The sequence below is a fragment of the Simochromis diagramma genome, unplaced genomic scaffold, assembly GCF_900408965.1.
Source record: "Simochromis diagramma unplaced genomic scaffold, fSimDia1.1 OVJJ01000406.1, whole genome shotgun sequence".
Lineage (NCBI taxonomy): Eukaryota > Metazoa > Chordata > Actinopteri > Cichliformes > Cichlidae > Simochromis > Simochromis diagramma.
In genome coordinates this window covers 150,548-163,326 of record NW_024387104.1, presented here as the reverse complement: position 1 = coordinate 163,326, position 12,779 = coordinate 150,548, and the positions used below count along the sequence as shown (strand labels likewise).

General features: G+C 40.5%; 1 protein-coding gene across 1 annotated transcript; it reads right to left on the bottom strand.

Moving 5' to 3' along the window:
* Positions 1-6,662: 6,662 nt before the first annotated feature.
* On the bottom strand, positions 6,663-10,520 carry LOC120743089. Its single transcript, XM_040046618.1, has 6 exons — positions 10,407-10,520; positions 8,668-8,709; positions 8,310-8,579; positions 7,979-8,221; positions 6,871-7,074; positions 6,663-6,764 (listed from the first exon to the last, which is right to left on the bottom strand). The coding sequence occupies exons 1-5, from the start codon at positions 10,441-10,443 to the stop codon at positions 6,899-6,901; spliced, it is 768 nt and encodes a 255-aa protein (XP_039902552.1). The 5' UTR covers positions 10,444-10,520; the 3' UTR covers positions 6,663-6,764; positions 6,871-6,898.
* Between the last annotated feature and the right edge of the window lie 2,259 nt (positions 10,521-12,779).

Genomic DNA, 12,779 nt, shown 5'->3' with positions numbered 1-12,779 from the left:
CTATGGCTGACGTTTATATGCACCCAGTAGGCTTCATTGCAGGTGTAGTTTATATTTGGGTACTGGTGGGTGCAGTTTGTTATGTTGTAGATTAAAGACTTTACACTCTGTGGGACTATATATTGTATAGTGTTGTGGCATGTGTTGCTGTTTTGGTCCTTTATGGATCCACCTATCACCATCACAGGTTTTCCTGGTGTTGAGCAGGTCCCGGTAATGGCTTTGTCATATATGCAGAGTGCTTCAGCCTTGGTTGGGGGTTTTCCATACACTGTGGCATGGAGTGCTGTCGTGGGCATATGTGAGCAGACATAGCAGTTTGCGGCATTGTCTTCTCTGTGCACTCTGTCATGGACATACCGGTACCATGCATTGTTCAGCCACGGGTGGTTGTGTTCTTTGTCTATCTCCTTCAGGTGCGAGTTGTCGTGGGTCCACCTCTTAGGTCGGAGAATAATTGGTACTGTCTTGTGGGTTCCACTGGGCATCAACCAAAAGAGTGTCGTCATCAGGAGGATAGCCATTAGACAGAATATGTAGCACATGAGTAGTTTTCGTTTGATGTCACAAGCGCCCAAGCACAACAGCTTTGGGGCTGGAACTGGTGCTAGCATTGATTCTGAAGCTGGTTCTTCTTCTGGATTTATCAGGTTGTTTTCCTCAGTCATCTTGTTGAGATTTTATTCAGGCGTCCCTGGTGTTATTATTGGTTCTGCTCTTCGGTGGGATAGGTCAGTCTGATCTTCAGGGCGACCAGGCACACCCGAGCTCCCACGTGAGTAGCACTGCCGAGGAAGCACAGGGCGGGAAACCCGTTCAGCCCTGTCCTCCAGCAGGGGTTCACGTAAGAGTCAGGGGAACCGGCGTCTTATTGTGGTGCAAACACTTTCTTCACGTGGGATTGATGAATCCACGAAACTCGTTCGGCTATCTTACACGCTGTGGGTGTGGTAAGTAGCACCTGGAAGGGACCTTCCCACTTTGGAGCACTCCAGTTTTTCCGCTGGAGGACTTTAATCAGAATCCAATCACCGGGGTTCAACCTGCAAGAAACTGAAGAAAAGTCACTCGGCAGTTGATTGCTTAATCTCACTTCTTTATTCTCAAATAGTTTTGTCATCCATTCTGCCATTGTTGTTTCTGCAATAGATTTATTAATTGGCTCACTCATTATGGGGAGTGGAAAATGTCTGCCATGTACGATTTCAAATGGCGTTAGACCACCTGTTCCTTGAGTTATTCTCATCCATAATTTAACCAAGCTTAGACATTCAGGCCAAGGTTTTTTAGTCTCTTCCATACATTTCCTCAACCTTTGTTTAATTGTGCCGTTAGTTCTCTCGACTAATCCTGCACTTTGTGGATGATAAGAACAGTGATGTTTTATGCTGAAGCCTAAAGCTTCAGAAACTTTACTTATTACTTCATTTACAAAATGTGTGCCATTGTCTGATCTTATCAGAGATGGAATACCATACGTTGGAATGAAATGATTACATAGACACTTTCGCTACTGAAATTGCATCTGCTTTTTTCACTGGATATATTTCTGGCCACTTGGAAAATACATCTATTATCACAAGTGCATATTTGGAGGATTGTGATTCATTTAATTCTATGAAATCCATATGGACAGTGTGAAATGGATGCGGCGGTATAGGGAAATGCCCTCGCTTTGGACGTAGATTTCCCTGTGCGTTGTGTCTTTGGCAAATTATACATGTTCTGATAAACTCTTGTGCTGAACTTTCAAAATTTTTGTATAGAATTGTTTATTAAGAATATTAGTCATCCCTCCTGATGACACATGAGTTTTCCCATGTGTCACTAAAGCAGCAGTTCTATGCAAAGATTTTGGAAGCACTGGTTTGCCATTACACATCATGAGGTTGTCTTTTAATTCTGCTCCATCTTTCACCCAAGATTTTTGTTCACTCAGCGATGCTGTTTTCTGTGCATCTGCTAGTATTTCTAAAGGTATTAGATCTATGGTTTCTGTTGTTAAAACATCAATTTGTTTTTCTGCAGCTGCTTTTGCTGCTTTGTCAGCAAAGTTATTTCCTCTCGTAATTTCTGTGTCATCCTTTTGATGAGCTGCACATTTGCATAGTGCTAATTCTTTTGGCAACGTTATTACTTCTAATAGCTTTTTTAGAAGGTTTGCATGTTGAACTGTGTTGCCTGAGGAAGTTGTCATTCCTCTGTTATGCCATATTTTAGCGAAATGATGAACTGCTGAATAGACATATTGACTGTCTGTGTAAACATTAACACTTTGACCCTTATATAAAGTACATGCTCTGATGACTGCGGTTAGTTCTGCGCTTTGAGCAGAGTTTGAGGAGCTGAGAGCTTTTGCTTCTATCACTTTATCAACAGTTGTGACCGCATAACCCACACAATTTCTACCGTGAATGTCTTTTGACGCTGAGCCGTCCACAAAAACATTACTGAAACTGCTCTGGGGGGAGCTGTATATATCAGTGCGAGGTTTTGTATCTTCCTCTAATTTTTGAATGCAACAGTGTTGTTCTCCGTCCAGAGAAGTCGGCAAAAGTGTACTTGGGTTTAGCTGGCCACACTTCTCTATTTTTATGTGTGATTGTGTAAGTAGAATCCCCACATAAGAAAGTTGTCTTGCATGCGTGAGGAAAGAGAGGTTCGCTTGGAGCAAAATAGAGGTCACTGCATGTGGGACTTTGATGATCAATTTATGTCCTAGAACAATGTCTGCACATTTTTTAACTGCCTCTGCTGCTGCTGCACATGCCTGAACACAGGTAGGTAATCCAGCAGCTACAGAGTCAAGTTTGCATGAGTAGAAAGCTAATGGACGTTGTTTTTCTCCAAAAGCTTGAGTTAAGACTGCTTTCATATACCCTCCTGCACCATCAACATGGAGAACGAAAGGTTTTCCATAGTCTGGTAATGCTAAGACGGTACATGTCTGCAGTGCTATTTTCAAATCAACGAAAGCTTTTTCTGCTTCTGGAGTCCATTGTATTTTGTCTTTTAATGCTAGATCTTTACCATAAATGAGGTTCTGTAGTGGTTGAGCTAGTAATGCGTATTCTGGAATCCAGCATCTACAGAAATTGCACAGTCCTAAAAAACTCATCATTTGTTGTTTAGTTACTGGTTTTGGGGCATTTTGGACTGCTGTCTTTCTGCTCTCTAACAGCTGCCTGCCTTGTCCTGTCAATTTGTGGCCAAGGTATGTTACTTCCTGGCTCCACAATTGCAGTTTATGCTGTGACACTTTATGGCCTTGCTCTGCGAGATGTTGCAAAACTGTTAATGTGTTTTCTTTGCACTCATCTTTTGTATGGCCTGTGATCAATATATCATCTACATACAACAAGAACTGCCCTGGGGCAGGGAGCGTACAAGATGACATTGATTTTCTCAAAGCCTCTGCATACAGAGTCTGGAATCCCTGAGGCAACCTTGTATAAGTATACTTTTGATTGTCAAAGGTGAATCCGAATAACTTCTGTGAGTCAGGGTGCAGAGGTACGGAGAAGAAGGCATTTTTTAATTGTTGTTGAAAAGCAGACAGTGGATCGGCATCATAATTTAGCCCTGAGTTTTGTCTAAAAACTGGGCGTAGGCGATCCAAATAGTCTGATGCTGTCTCTCCTTCCTTTTGTTTGCACTCTCCTATCTTTCCATAATCTGCCCTTGGGGCTAAAATAACTTCTATTCTGCCATACAAGTTATTAAGCTCCTGTATTAATTGGGGAGTTTCTGGCCCCAACACGTCACCGTTTAGATCATTTCCTGTAAATTGACCTCTAGCTCTAGGAAGACTTAAACCTAATAAATCTTGAAAAACTTGATGCATCTCATGACCATTTAAACCCCACCCCTGACGGATCAATTCCACTGCATCTCGCCACGGCCGGAAGCCTTCTTTAAGGGGTGGCACATCTTTTAGTACATTCTCTCTGTCTTTATGAGACCAGGGTCGGAATGCATAAATTAAAGGCTCACCGTCTACTGGTATGACTCCTTGGGCGTCTGGGGGACCAGTGGGTTGACCGTACCTGGGGTTAGATAAGGCTACCATTGGAAACTGACCTACAATTTCTGTTTTTTTGGAATGACCATGCTTAGTCATAAGATCAAGTTGTTGTCTGGCCTCCGTATAGGGATTTGAAACAAAAGGTTTGTGAGGAGAGCTCACAGGAAGTGCTGACGTAGGGTTAGGTGCAGCTGCTGCAGGCTGTGCAGGCTGAGGAGCATAAGGAGGGGGGTACGGTTTTTCTTCTCCTGCAGTTTTCTGTTTATCTTTAGTTTCCTGCTTTTGGGCACGTTTAGCAATGCGTTTCACGATTGAAGTAGCAGCCGGAGAGCGAGAGGCAGTCGCTTGTTAAGCTTAACGTGGGAATGCTTTATAAACATTCAGAGATGGACTTACACACTTGCTTTACTTCTCTCGGGGATAACTTTGTGGGAGATGAAATGCCGGGTTGCTAGCGAAGCTCCACATGCTATCCAGACCACCGACAGGTCCGCATGCCACAGCCGCTCTATCACGTGATGCATACTGCTCCGACGTGCTAACGTTCTGAGGTGAGTTACGGCGTGTTGCAAGGTTTGTGAGGTGCTTTCGTGATATTTAATGGATCGGATTACATTTTTTATTTTTCTCCGATATCCGATCCAGTAATTTAGGTCAGTATCGGACCGATACCGATACGTAATATCGGATCGGTCCATCTCTAGTTGTAAGTGGCTGAGTTCATGCTGCTAACAATGGGTCTCAGTGGAATACCTTCAAGCAGTATGTAATTTAATTACTTTTTTGCCATAGTAATCCCTTGCTTTACACTTTACTGGATTGCAGTACTGCCCATCTCTGGTAATGTCAGGTAATAAGTCAGTGCAGAGCTGAAGGAAAACTTTTAAAAAGGAAAGTAGCACAGCAAACTCTCCAAATACACATTCCCTGCTTTTATAGTGGTTACTGGAGCTTCTATTTGAAACTAGTTAATTAAGGACATTTTAAATTGAAAAGATCAGTCAAGGTTAAAAGAAATGATCTTAGTGAGTATCATATTTACAGTGCGTGTTTTCTTTTTTTTATCGTATTCAGTCCTCCTCAGTGCCCAACATCAACACATCAAGAACGTTAGCACTCTCCAGAAACTAAAACCAGACCAGACCTTTTAATGATGAGGTTCAATGGGCGGTTAAAATTGGCCTCATCTGGTCAGAATGCAAAATCGCAATCAATCTGTTGCTGTATATCACGAGTTATTTCATTCTTATCAGTGAAAGCATAACATTCATTTAACTGTCTTAATCACATACTGTAAATAAATACTACTACTACTACTACTACTACTACTACTGTCATCCCATTGATGATCAGAAATGTCTTCTAATGTGTTTGTTTTTGTTACGAGTTCAAATATTGAGAGTTCAAATATTGAGAGTTCAAATATTGAGAGAACAGCTGGAGACCAGCTGTTCTCCAGCAATCTTGAACAAAGACTCAGACATTAATGTGTTTGTGGTGAGAAACTTTAATAGTTTATTATTACAGCGCAAAACCTGTGTGATACACACACATTCACAGCTGTCATGTCTGAAAATACAAGTCATTGCAGAGCTGCAGGAAAACATTTAAACGTCCCAAAATATTTTACTTAAACCTTTAAAGCCAGTCAGAGGGGGCATGCTCCGTTTTGCATAACTATTTTTAAATCCCGGTAGCTCTGCAACCACGTAAGCTAGTGCAATAATTTTTTTTGCATATGAAACCGGAGGAGTTGTACTTACACCTTATGCCATCAGCTTGTCCTATAGCTTTGCAAAAACTGCATAAAAAGCACTTGCAGCAACAAAAACATAATATCCCACAAACACGCTTTGCCGATCCGATCAGCTGTTCGTAACACTTCCTACGTTCATCAGCGTGAACAATCGCATATCCGCCGTGACCTGCCCGAAACCAGAAGTGACGTCATTTTTTCGGAAATGTAGTTTGTTACCATCAGGCCCGTCTAAGCCTATACTGGTGTTTTTAAAAGTTATGTTTGACTTAATGACTTTCTGTGTCGTTTCTGGGATGCTTAGAATTCAAATTCTACTGCTGGAAATAGCATATGCATCAAAATAAACTATTTTTTTGCAAATCTGCATTATAATACTTATTTTCATTTTTCCTGCAGTATATAAAAATTGGCGTACTTCAAAAATAAAACTATGAAGACACTTAAAATAAATTTCCTGTGATGGGAAACTATTTTGTGCAACTTTTTTGTATTTACAGTTTTGAGGAATAAGCATCTTAAATTTCTCTAACTAGAAATATATGTTAACAAAAAAAAAGCGATTTTCATTTTTTTTGTAGTTTGATGCACTTTTTTTTGCAATTTATGTAATTACTATACACTCAATGCATACATATTATTAAAATCTGGGCTATAATGGTTGTATTGGTGTACAGTAACTTGAAATTCTCCCCAAAATGGCAGCATGTAAAAATATAAAGAAAAGCTCTGGCAGAATTGGTTCAATGGTAGGTCTTGAAGGGTTAAAAGCACTTTTAAAAACAACCACAAAGTGCTGCATAATAAGACAAAACATGTAAAATCCCAGTAAAGATACAACAGCAAAGCTGACACTCCGAAGACACACCCCCTTTTATACTGGTTACTGGAGCTTCAGGAGGGGCCAATGATGTCACAGAACAGCAGCCAATCAGAGACAGTAGGATGAAGGTCCTCCATAAGGCAGAGTGCGTCCTCACTTTCCTGTTCAGAGACAAACATCAGCAATTTCAGCTCAGATCTGGTGACCTTTGACCTTCACTAACACACACATGTATGTGCTCTGTGACTAAGCTGACACACTTCTTACCTTTTAGCTTCCTCCAAAGGAGCAGAACTCAAACCAGAACCAGGAGAACCACAGAAACCAGACCTGACATGATGGAGGCTGTGAGAGGAGGGCCAGAAGAGCGACGACGAGTGGTTGTGGTTGTAGTAGTAGTAGTAGTAGTAGTAGTAGTGGTGGTGGTAGTAGTGGTAGGTTTTACAGTAGGAGGAGGATCTGCGGGAGGATCTGCAGGAACAATGACAAAGATGGTTCAGTCAGTTTATTATCTGGTCAGCTCATCAGTTCCAGTAGTCTCTGGAAGCTTCCTCACTGATAGACAGAGCTGTCTGAATTCTTGAAAGACTAAAGAAAGGATCTTCAGGTTACACTGAGGATAAACTGAGACTATCTGTCATGAAAGTCTTTATTTATGGACTTTATCAGGCACAGGATGGAGAGGAGTGCAGTGACGGTCTGGGCGTACCCATCTTCTTCTCTCATATTCATCCCAAGACCGCAGACAGAAATCAGCATTATAGAATAAACGAGTTAGATCAGGATCAACTGCAGACGATTGGAACGAGGGATTCTGCCTATCCTGAGTCCTCTCCTGTACTCCCCTCACACAGACACGACTGCTAGCCGAACTACAATACCAATGGACAGGTGTGTGAACTGTGGTGGGCCCGATCAGCAGAGGAGATGGTCTCATTCCAAACTGACTCCCTGCATCTTTCACAGCAGCTATAAGATGTGCTTTTCTCTGTGGTTAAACCTTAGTGACTCACATTTGTGTGATTCATTCAAATATTCTCCTCTTGAAAGAGAAACATGGGCCTGAAAAGAAACTAATGTTCACATCTGTCAGTCACAACCTGACACTGAGTCTCTTTAGTGAATCCAGCAGAGTTTTAAAGTCAAATAGAGGTTTTGTGCCACCACAGTGAAGATGGACTTCTTTGTTCCTTCTTTAATATTCCAACCTTTGTAATGATGGGATAATTTTCTCTGGCTGCTCTGTTTATGTGACCTGAATACATTAAGAGAACATGTATCGATAAAGTAAGATAGAACCTACCACCTTTCACTCTATGACATTTCTACTAAAGTTCAGGAAAACAGGTTGAATAAGAAAGATCATTGCACTGACCTCTGACTGTAAGTCTGCTTTTCTGAGTATCTGTATGAACCTCAGTGGAGCACGAGTAGAGACCTTCATCAGACTTCTGAACATTAGTGAGAGTCAAATTGTCTTTAGAATCAGATCCAATTATCTTCCCATCTTTATAGAAATAAGACTTCACCGGTTCACCATCTCTGCTTTGACAGAGCAGAGTCACATTACTTCCTGTCCACACAGGAGATGAAGGGATGTCCAGGATCAGGGAACCAGCTGACCAACAGAGACACAAACAGAGTGATACAGAGACAGACTTCCACCAACACACAGAGTCATACAGACACAGCTGGAACATCTGTACCTGAAATAATGATGTTGACTTCATCACTACGCTGTCCTGATGAGCTTTCACAGAAGTAAGCTCCATCAGAGGGGTTATGCAACTTGAGTTGACACTGAGAATTTTTAAGAACAAAGCCTGCAGCTGCTCCACATCTCTCAGTGACTCCTCCTCTGGTCCTCTTCACTGTCCATCCATCAACTCTTTGTTCATCATCATCATCACAAGACAGAATCGCTAGAGCACCAGGACTGAAGAACTGCTTTTGATCTGGAGTTACACTCAGAGAGACTGAAGGGCAGACAGATACACAGACAGAGTAAATGTATTTGTGTTCTTGTTGGAGTCTCACTGATGGTTTTCACTTCCATCAACTCACCTGCAGAAACAGTCGGTGCAGAGAGATGCAGCACACACACACCTGCAACAGGAGGACAGAGGTCACTGAAGGTCAGAGAAAGTGTGACTGTGTACTACAGGGCTGGGGAACTCCAAGCCTTGTGTTCTGCAGGTTTCAGATGTGTCCTTGATCTAACACAGCTGATTTAAATAGCTAAAACATCCTCAACATGTCTTGAAGTTCTCCAGAGGCCTGGTAATAAAATAATCATTGGTGTCAGGTGTGTTGACCCAGGGTGAGATATAAAACCTGCAGGCTCTCGAGGCCTGGAGTTTGACACTCCTAGTGTACGAGCTTCATTCTCTTATAGGGTGTGCAAAAAAAAAAGATTGCATAAACCCTGCATGATTCATCAACAGAGGTGGGCATTACCAAAGTACAGATACTTTGTTACTGTGCTTAAGTGGTAAAAGTGGGCGGGGCAATAAGTGATACTACTTCAGCATCTAGCTAGCCCTGCTTAAAATTCACTTCACAGCCTGTACTTTTTTACTTTTATTGGGTAAAGAAGTTTCTTCAGTGCTTCATCTTTTACTGGAGTATTTGAGGAAGTGGAAGTGGGGGGTGGTCACTGCACAGAGCTTTCAGACTGAGGAAGACCCGAGGCAGCATTGAGGGATCCCTGACACTGCTGGCTAAGGATAAACATTGATTTGGTAGAATTAAGTATCATAATGGCACTACACAAGGAACACAAGGGAGGCAAGGAGAAAAAAACCTAAAGGCTAGGAAATCACAGAGTTGCAAAAATAACTAAGAACCATCAATTAAAAAACAAAAAACAGAACCACGACAAAGAATCTAGACCCAGCAGTCTTAGCCAATTATACGCCAGTATCCAACCGTCCTTTCATATCAAAGAGTAGTTGTCAAACAGCTAACTGATCATCTGCAGAGGAATGGTTTATTGGAAGAGTTTCAGTCAGGTTTCATCACAGCACAGAAACAGTGAAGGTTACTAATGATCTTATCTGATAGTGGACTCATGTCAGTGTTTTGAACAGGTTATAAAACAACAGTGTAAGAACAGTTTCATGGTGTAAGATGCCAGTTTTGACAAGTACAGACTAGTGGAGAGTCGTCTGGATTATCAGTGTAACGGTCTCATCCTTCTCTTTCTCTTTCTGTGTCCTTTATATTAGAAACTCTCAATCCCACCCACACATCACCGTGACATGAACAGGCTTGTGTCCACATGAACGTGCAGACTTTCCCCTTTGAAAAACAAAAAAAACAGAGTCTTTTTACATAAAATCGATCTCCAGCACTGTCACAGGAGGTGCTGATCAATAAAGCCGGTAAACGGTAACAAAGCACATGTAGCATGAAGCCAAATAAAGGCACACAGCTCTGATGCATAAAGACTTTATAAAAAAGCAGAGTTCATGACAACCTTCTCTCTTTAAGAAGTTTTTCCAAACTCTGTGCTCACTGCTCTAAACGAGCATTTACATGTGGATGAGCTCAAAGTTTGCAGACTCTCTAACAGAGTTTAGAGTTATTAACACACACTCTGATCCAGGTAAGAAACCCAGAGGAACAACCCCCCTGTCCACCACACCTGCGTTATTTTAGAAACTTTCAAAAAGTTCAAGCAAAGAGAGGCTGAACACACATCCTGACACCCTGCCAGCATCTGTGTGTAAAGGAGACACATACACTGAAAAAGCAGCTCCTTCAGAGTGTGTGATGGATCAGAGGTTGGAAATTCTTCTTACCGTGCAGCAGGATCACAGACAGCAGCCTCATTTTCATCCTCACAGTCCTGTTACAGAGCTCCTCACTGCCTAGGACCTCACCCTCCTCTCAGGAGACTCTCAACAGGAAGCTGTACCACTCTGACAGGAGGCACCGCCACAATAAAAGCTGCCCTAGATACACACAGGTGAAAGTTAACCAATATCCAGCATCAGGCTCAGACAGCACAGGCCTCCCAAACACAGCCCACAGTGGATTAGTCTTCAGGTTTTCTTTCTGAACCTTGAGGTTGTGATTTGGCACAATATAAATAAAACTGGAGATAAAATTACTGACAAGTTTACAGTGATGTGATCAAGATGGTTCAACATGAGCCGTTCTTAAACTTTGCTGGAAGAAAGTGAGGAGAGAAACAAAGAGCTTTGATTGGACAGTGAGTCAGAACTCAAACTGGGAGAGGTCAGCATCAGCAGTGTTGGCCAAGTTACTTTCAAAAAGTAATTAGTTATACTTAGTAGTTACTTCTTTAACAAAGTAACTGAGTTACAATATTTTAAAAGTAACTAATTACTAGAAAAAGTAACTATTGCGTTACTTAGAAGACAGTGGGTAACTCAGGGTATAATCAGCCGTTTTTGACTGCTTTTGATGTGTCCTCTACATTTCACCTTTAAAAACTATTTACTTTTCCTTGTTCTGTATCATTCTTTTCAGCACAACCTCACATGTCTGAATTTACTGTTATTCTTTTTCATTTTGACATACTGTATTAACACAACTCATCTAAAATCAGACAAAAAAAACCCATAAACTCTGAGTAGAAAAAAAGTTGTTTTTTTTACTGTAACAACCACAAACATGTTTAATTAATTATATTTTATTTTCAACTTTAAATATAAATCATACATTTTAAAAACCTATGCACACGTTTTGTGAATAACAAAGTTATTTTCAGCTATTTACCTAAAAATGCAGCTAAAGTATTTTTTGATAACCATTTAAAACCGTTTACAGAACAATCAGGTGTTCTGCATCAAACAAGATTCCACACAAATTATTTGTGCCACTGCAAAAAATAGTGCCTGTCTATCAGATAAAGGGGAACATCACAGCCTGTTACCTGCAGGCCTGAAAACAGGAGGTGTATCACTCCTCCTGTTTTCCACCTGGAGACAGCGTTTACACTGCCATCACTCCTAAAACTTGCTCCTGTTCCTAAACAAGTCAAGTCAAAGTAAAATTTATTGTGAGCTCAGCTATATACAATGAAGTATATAGAGACATGAGATGACAAGGCTCCAGTTAAATCAGTACAAAAAAAACCAAACAAATAGATATAAAAGGAATAAGAAAATAAATATACACTTAAGACTAAGGATTAAAGGATCAAAAGAAATTAGAATTTGAAATCTACAATTTACAGTTTAATGATTTAAAGTCACCAATAAATCAAGCAGCTAGTAAACATGAGCAGAATTCTTTAGAATGAGAATTGTCTTGAAGGAAATACAGGGTGTTTGCCTGGTTTCAGTAAGAGACTGATATTTGCACAGTTCATATTTGGTGGTAGTCTACCATTTTCTTTGATTTCCTGCAACATCCTGTGAAAAACTGGTGCCAGAATTGTCCAGAATTCTTTGTAAAAATCTGTTGGAAAGCCGTCTGGACCTGGAGCCTTATTATTGGGCATACTTATCAGAGCTTCCTGGAGTTCACCTGGCGTCAGTGGCGAATCCAGTTCCATTGCTTGGGTGTCTAATAATTCTGGAAGAGTTATGTTGTCAAGAAATTGATCAATTTCGTTTTTAGATGGGTTTATTTGTGGTGTATATGAAGTTTCATAGAAATCCCTAAAAATTTTGTTTATTTTTTTAGGATCATATATTGTGTTCCCAGATTAATCTTTAACAGCACATATAGTTGTTTTTTCTTTATTGGTTTTTAACTGGTTAGCAAGAAATTGTCTGGATTTGTTACCGTGTTCATAATTTTGCAGGCGACGTCTTTGTACTAAGAATTTAGTCTTTTTATTAATAATTTCGTTTAATTCTAGTTTTGTCTTGCGTATTTTGTTTAATATTTCTTGATCTTGGTGTGACACATAGGCTTTTTCTAAGGATTTGATGTTTTTCTCTAGTTCCTGAATGTTTTTGTTTTCTTCTTTCTTATGTGATGAGAAAGAGATTATTTTACCTCTCATCACGGCTTTCCCTGCTTCCCAGAGGACAGATGCTGATGTTCCAGGAATGTCATTAAAGCCTAAATATAGAGTCCACTCTTTTTTAAAGTATTTGATAAAGTCTTTGTCTTTGAGCAGTGATGTATTAAATCTCCAGTTTTTTCTTGGTGTAGTATTATTCATCTGTATTAGTGTTAAAGATACAGGAGCATGA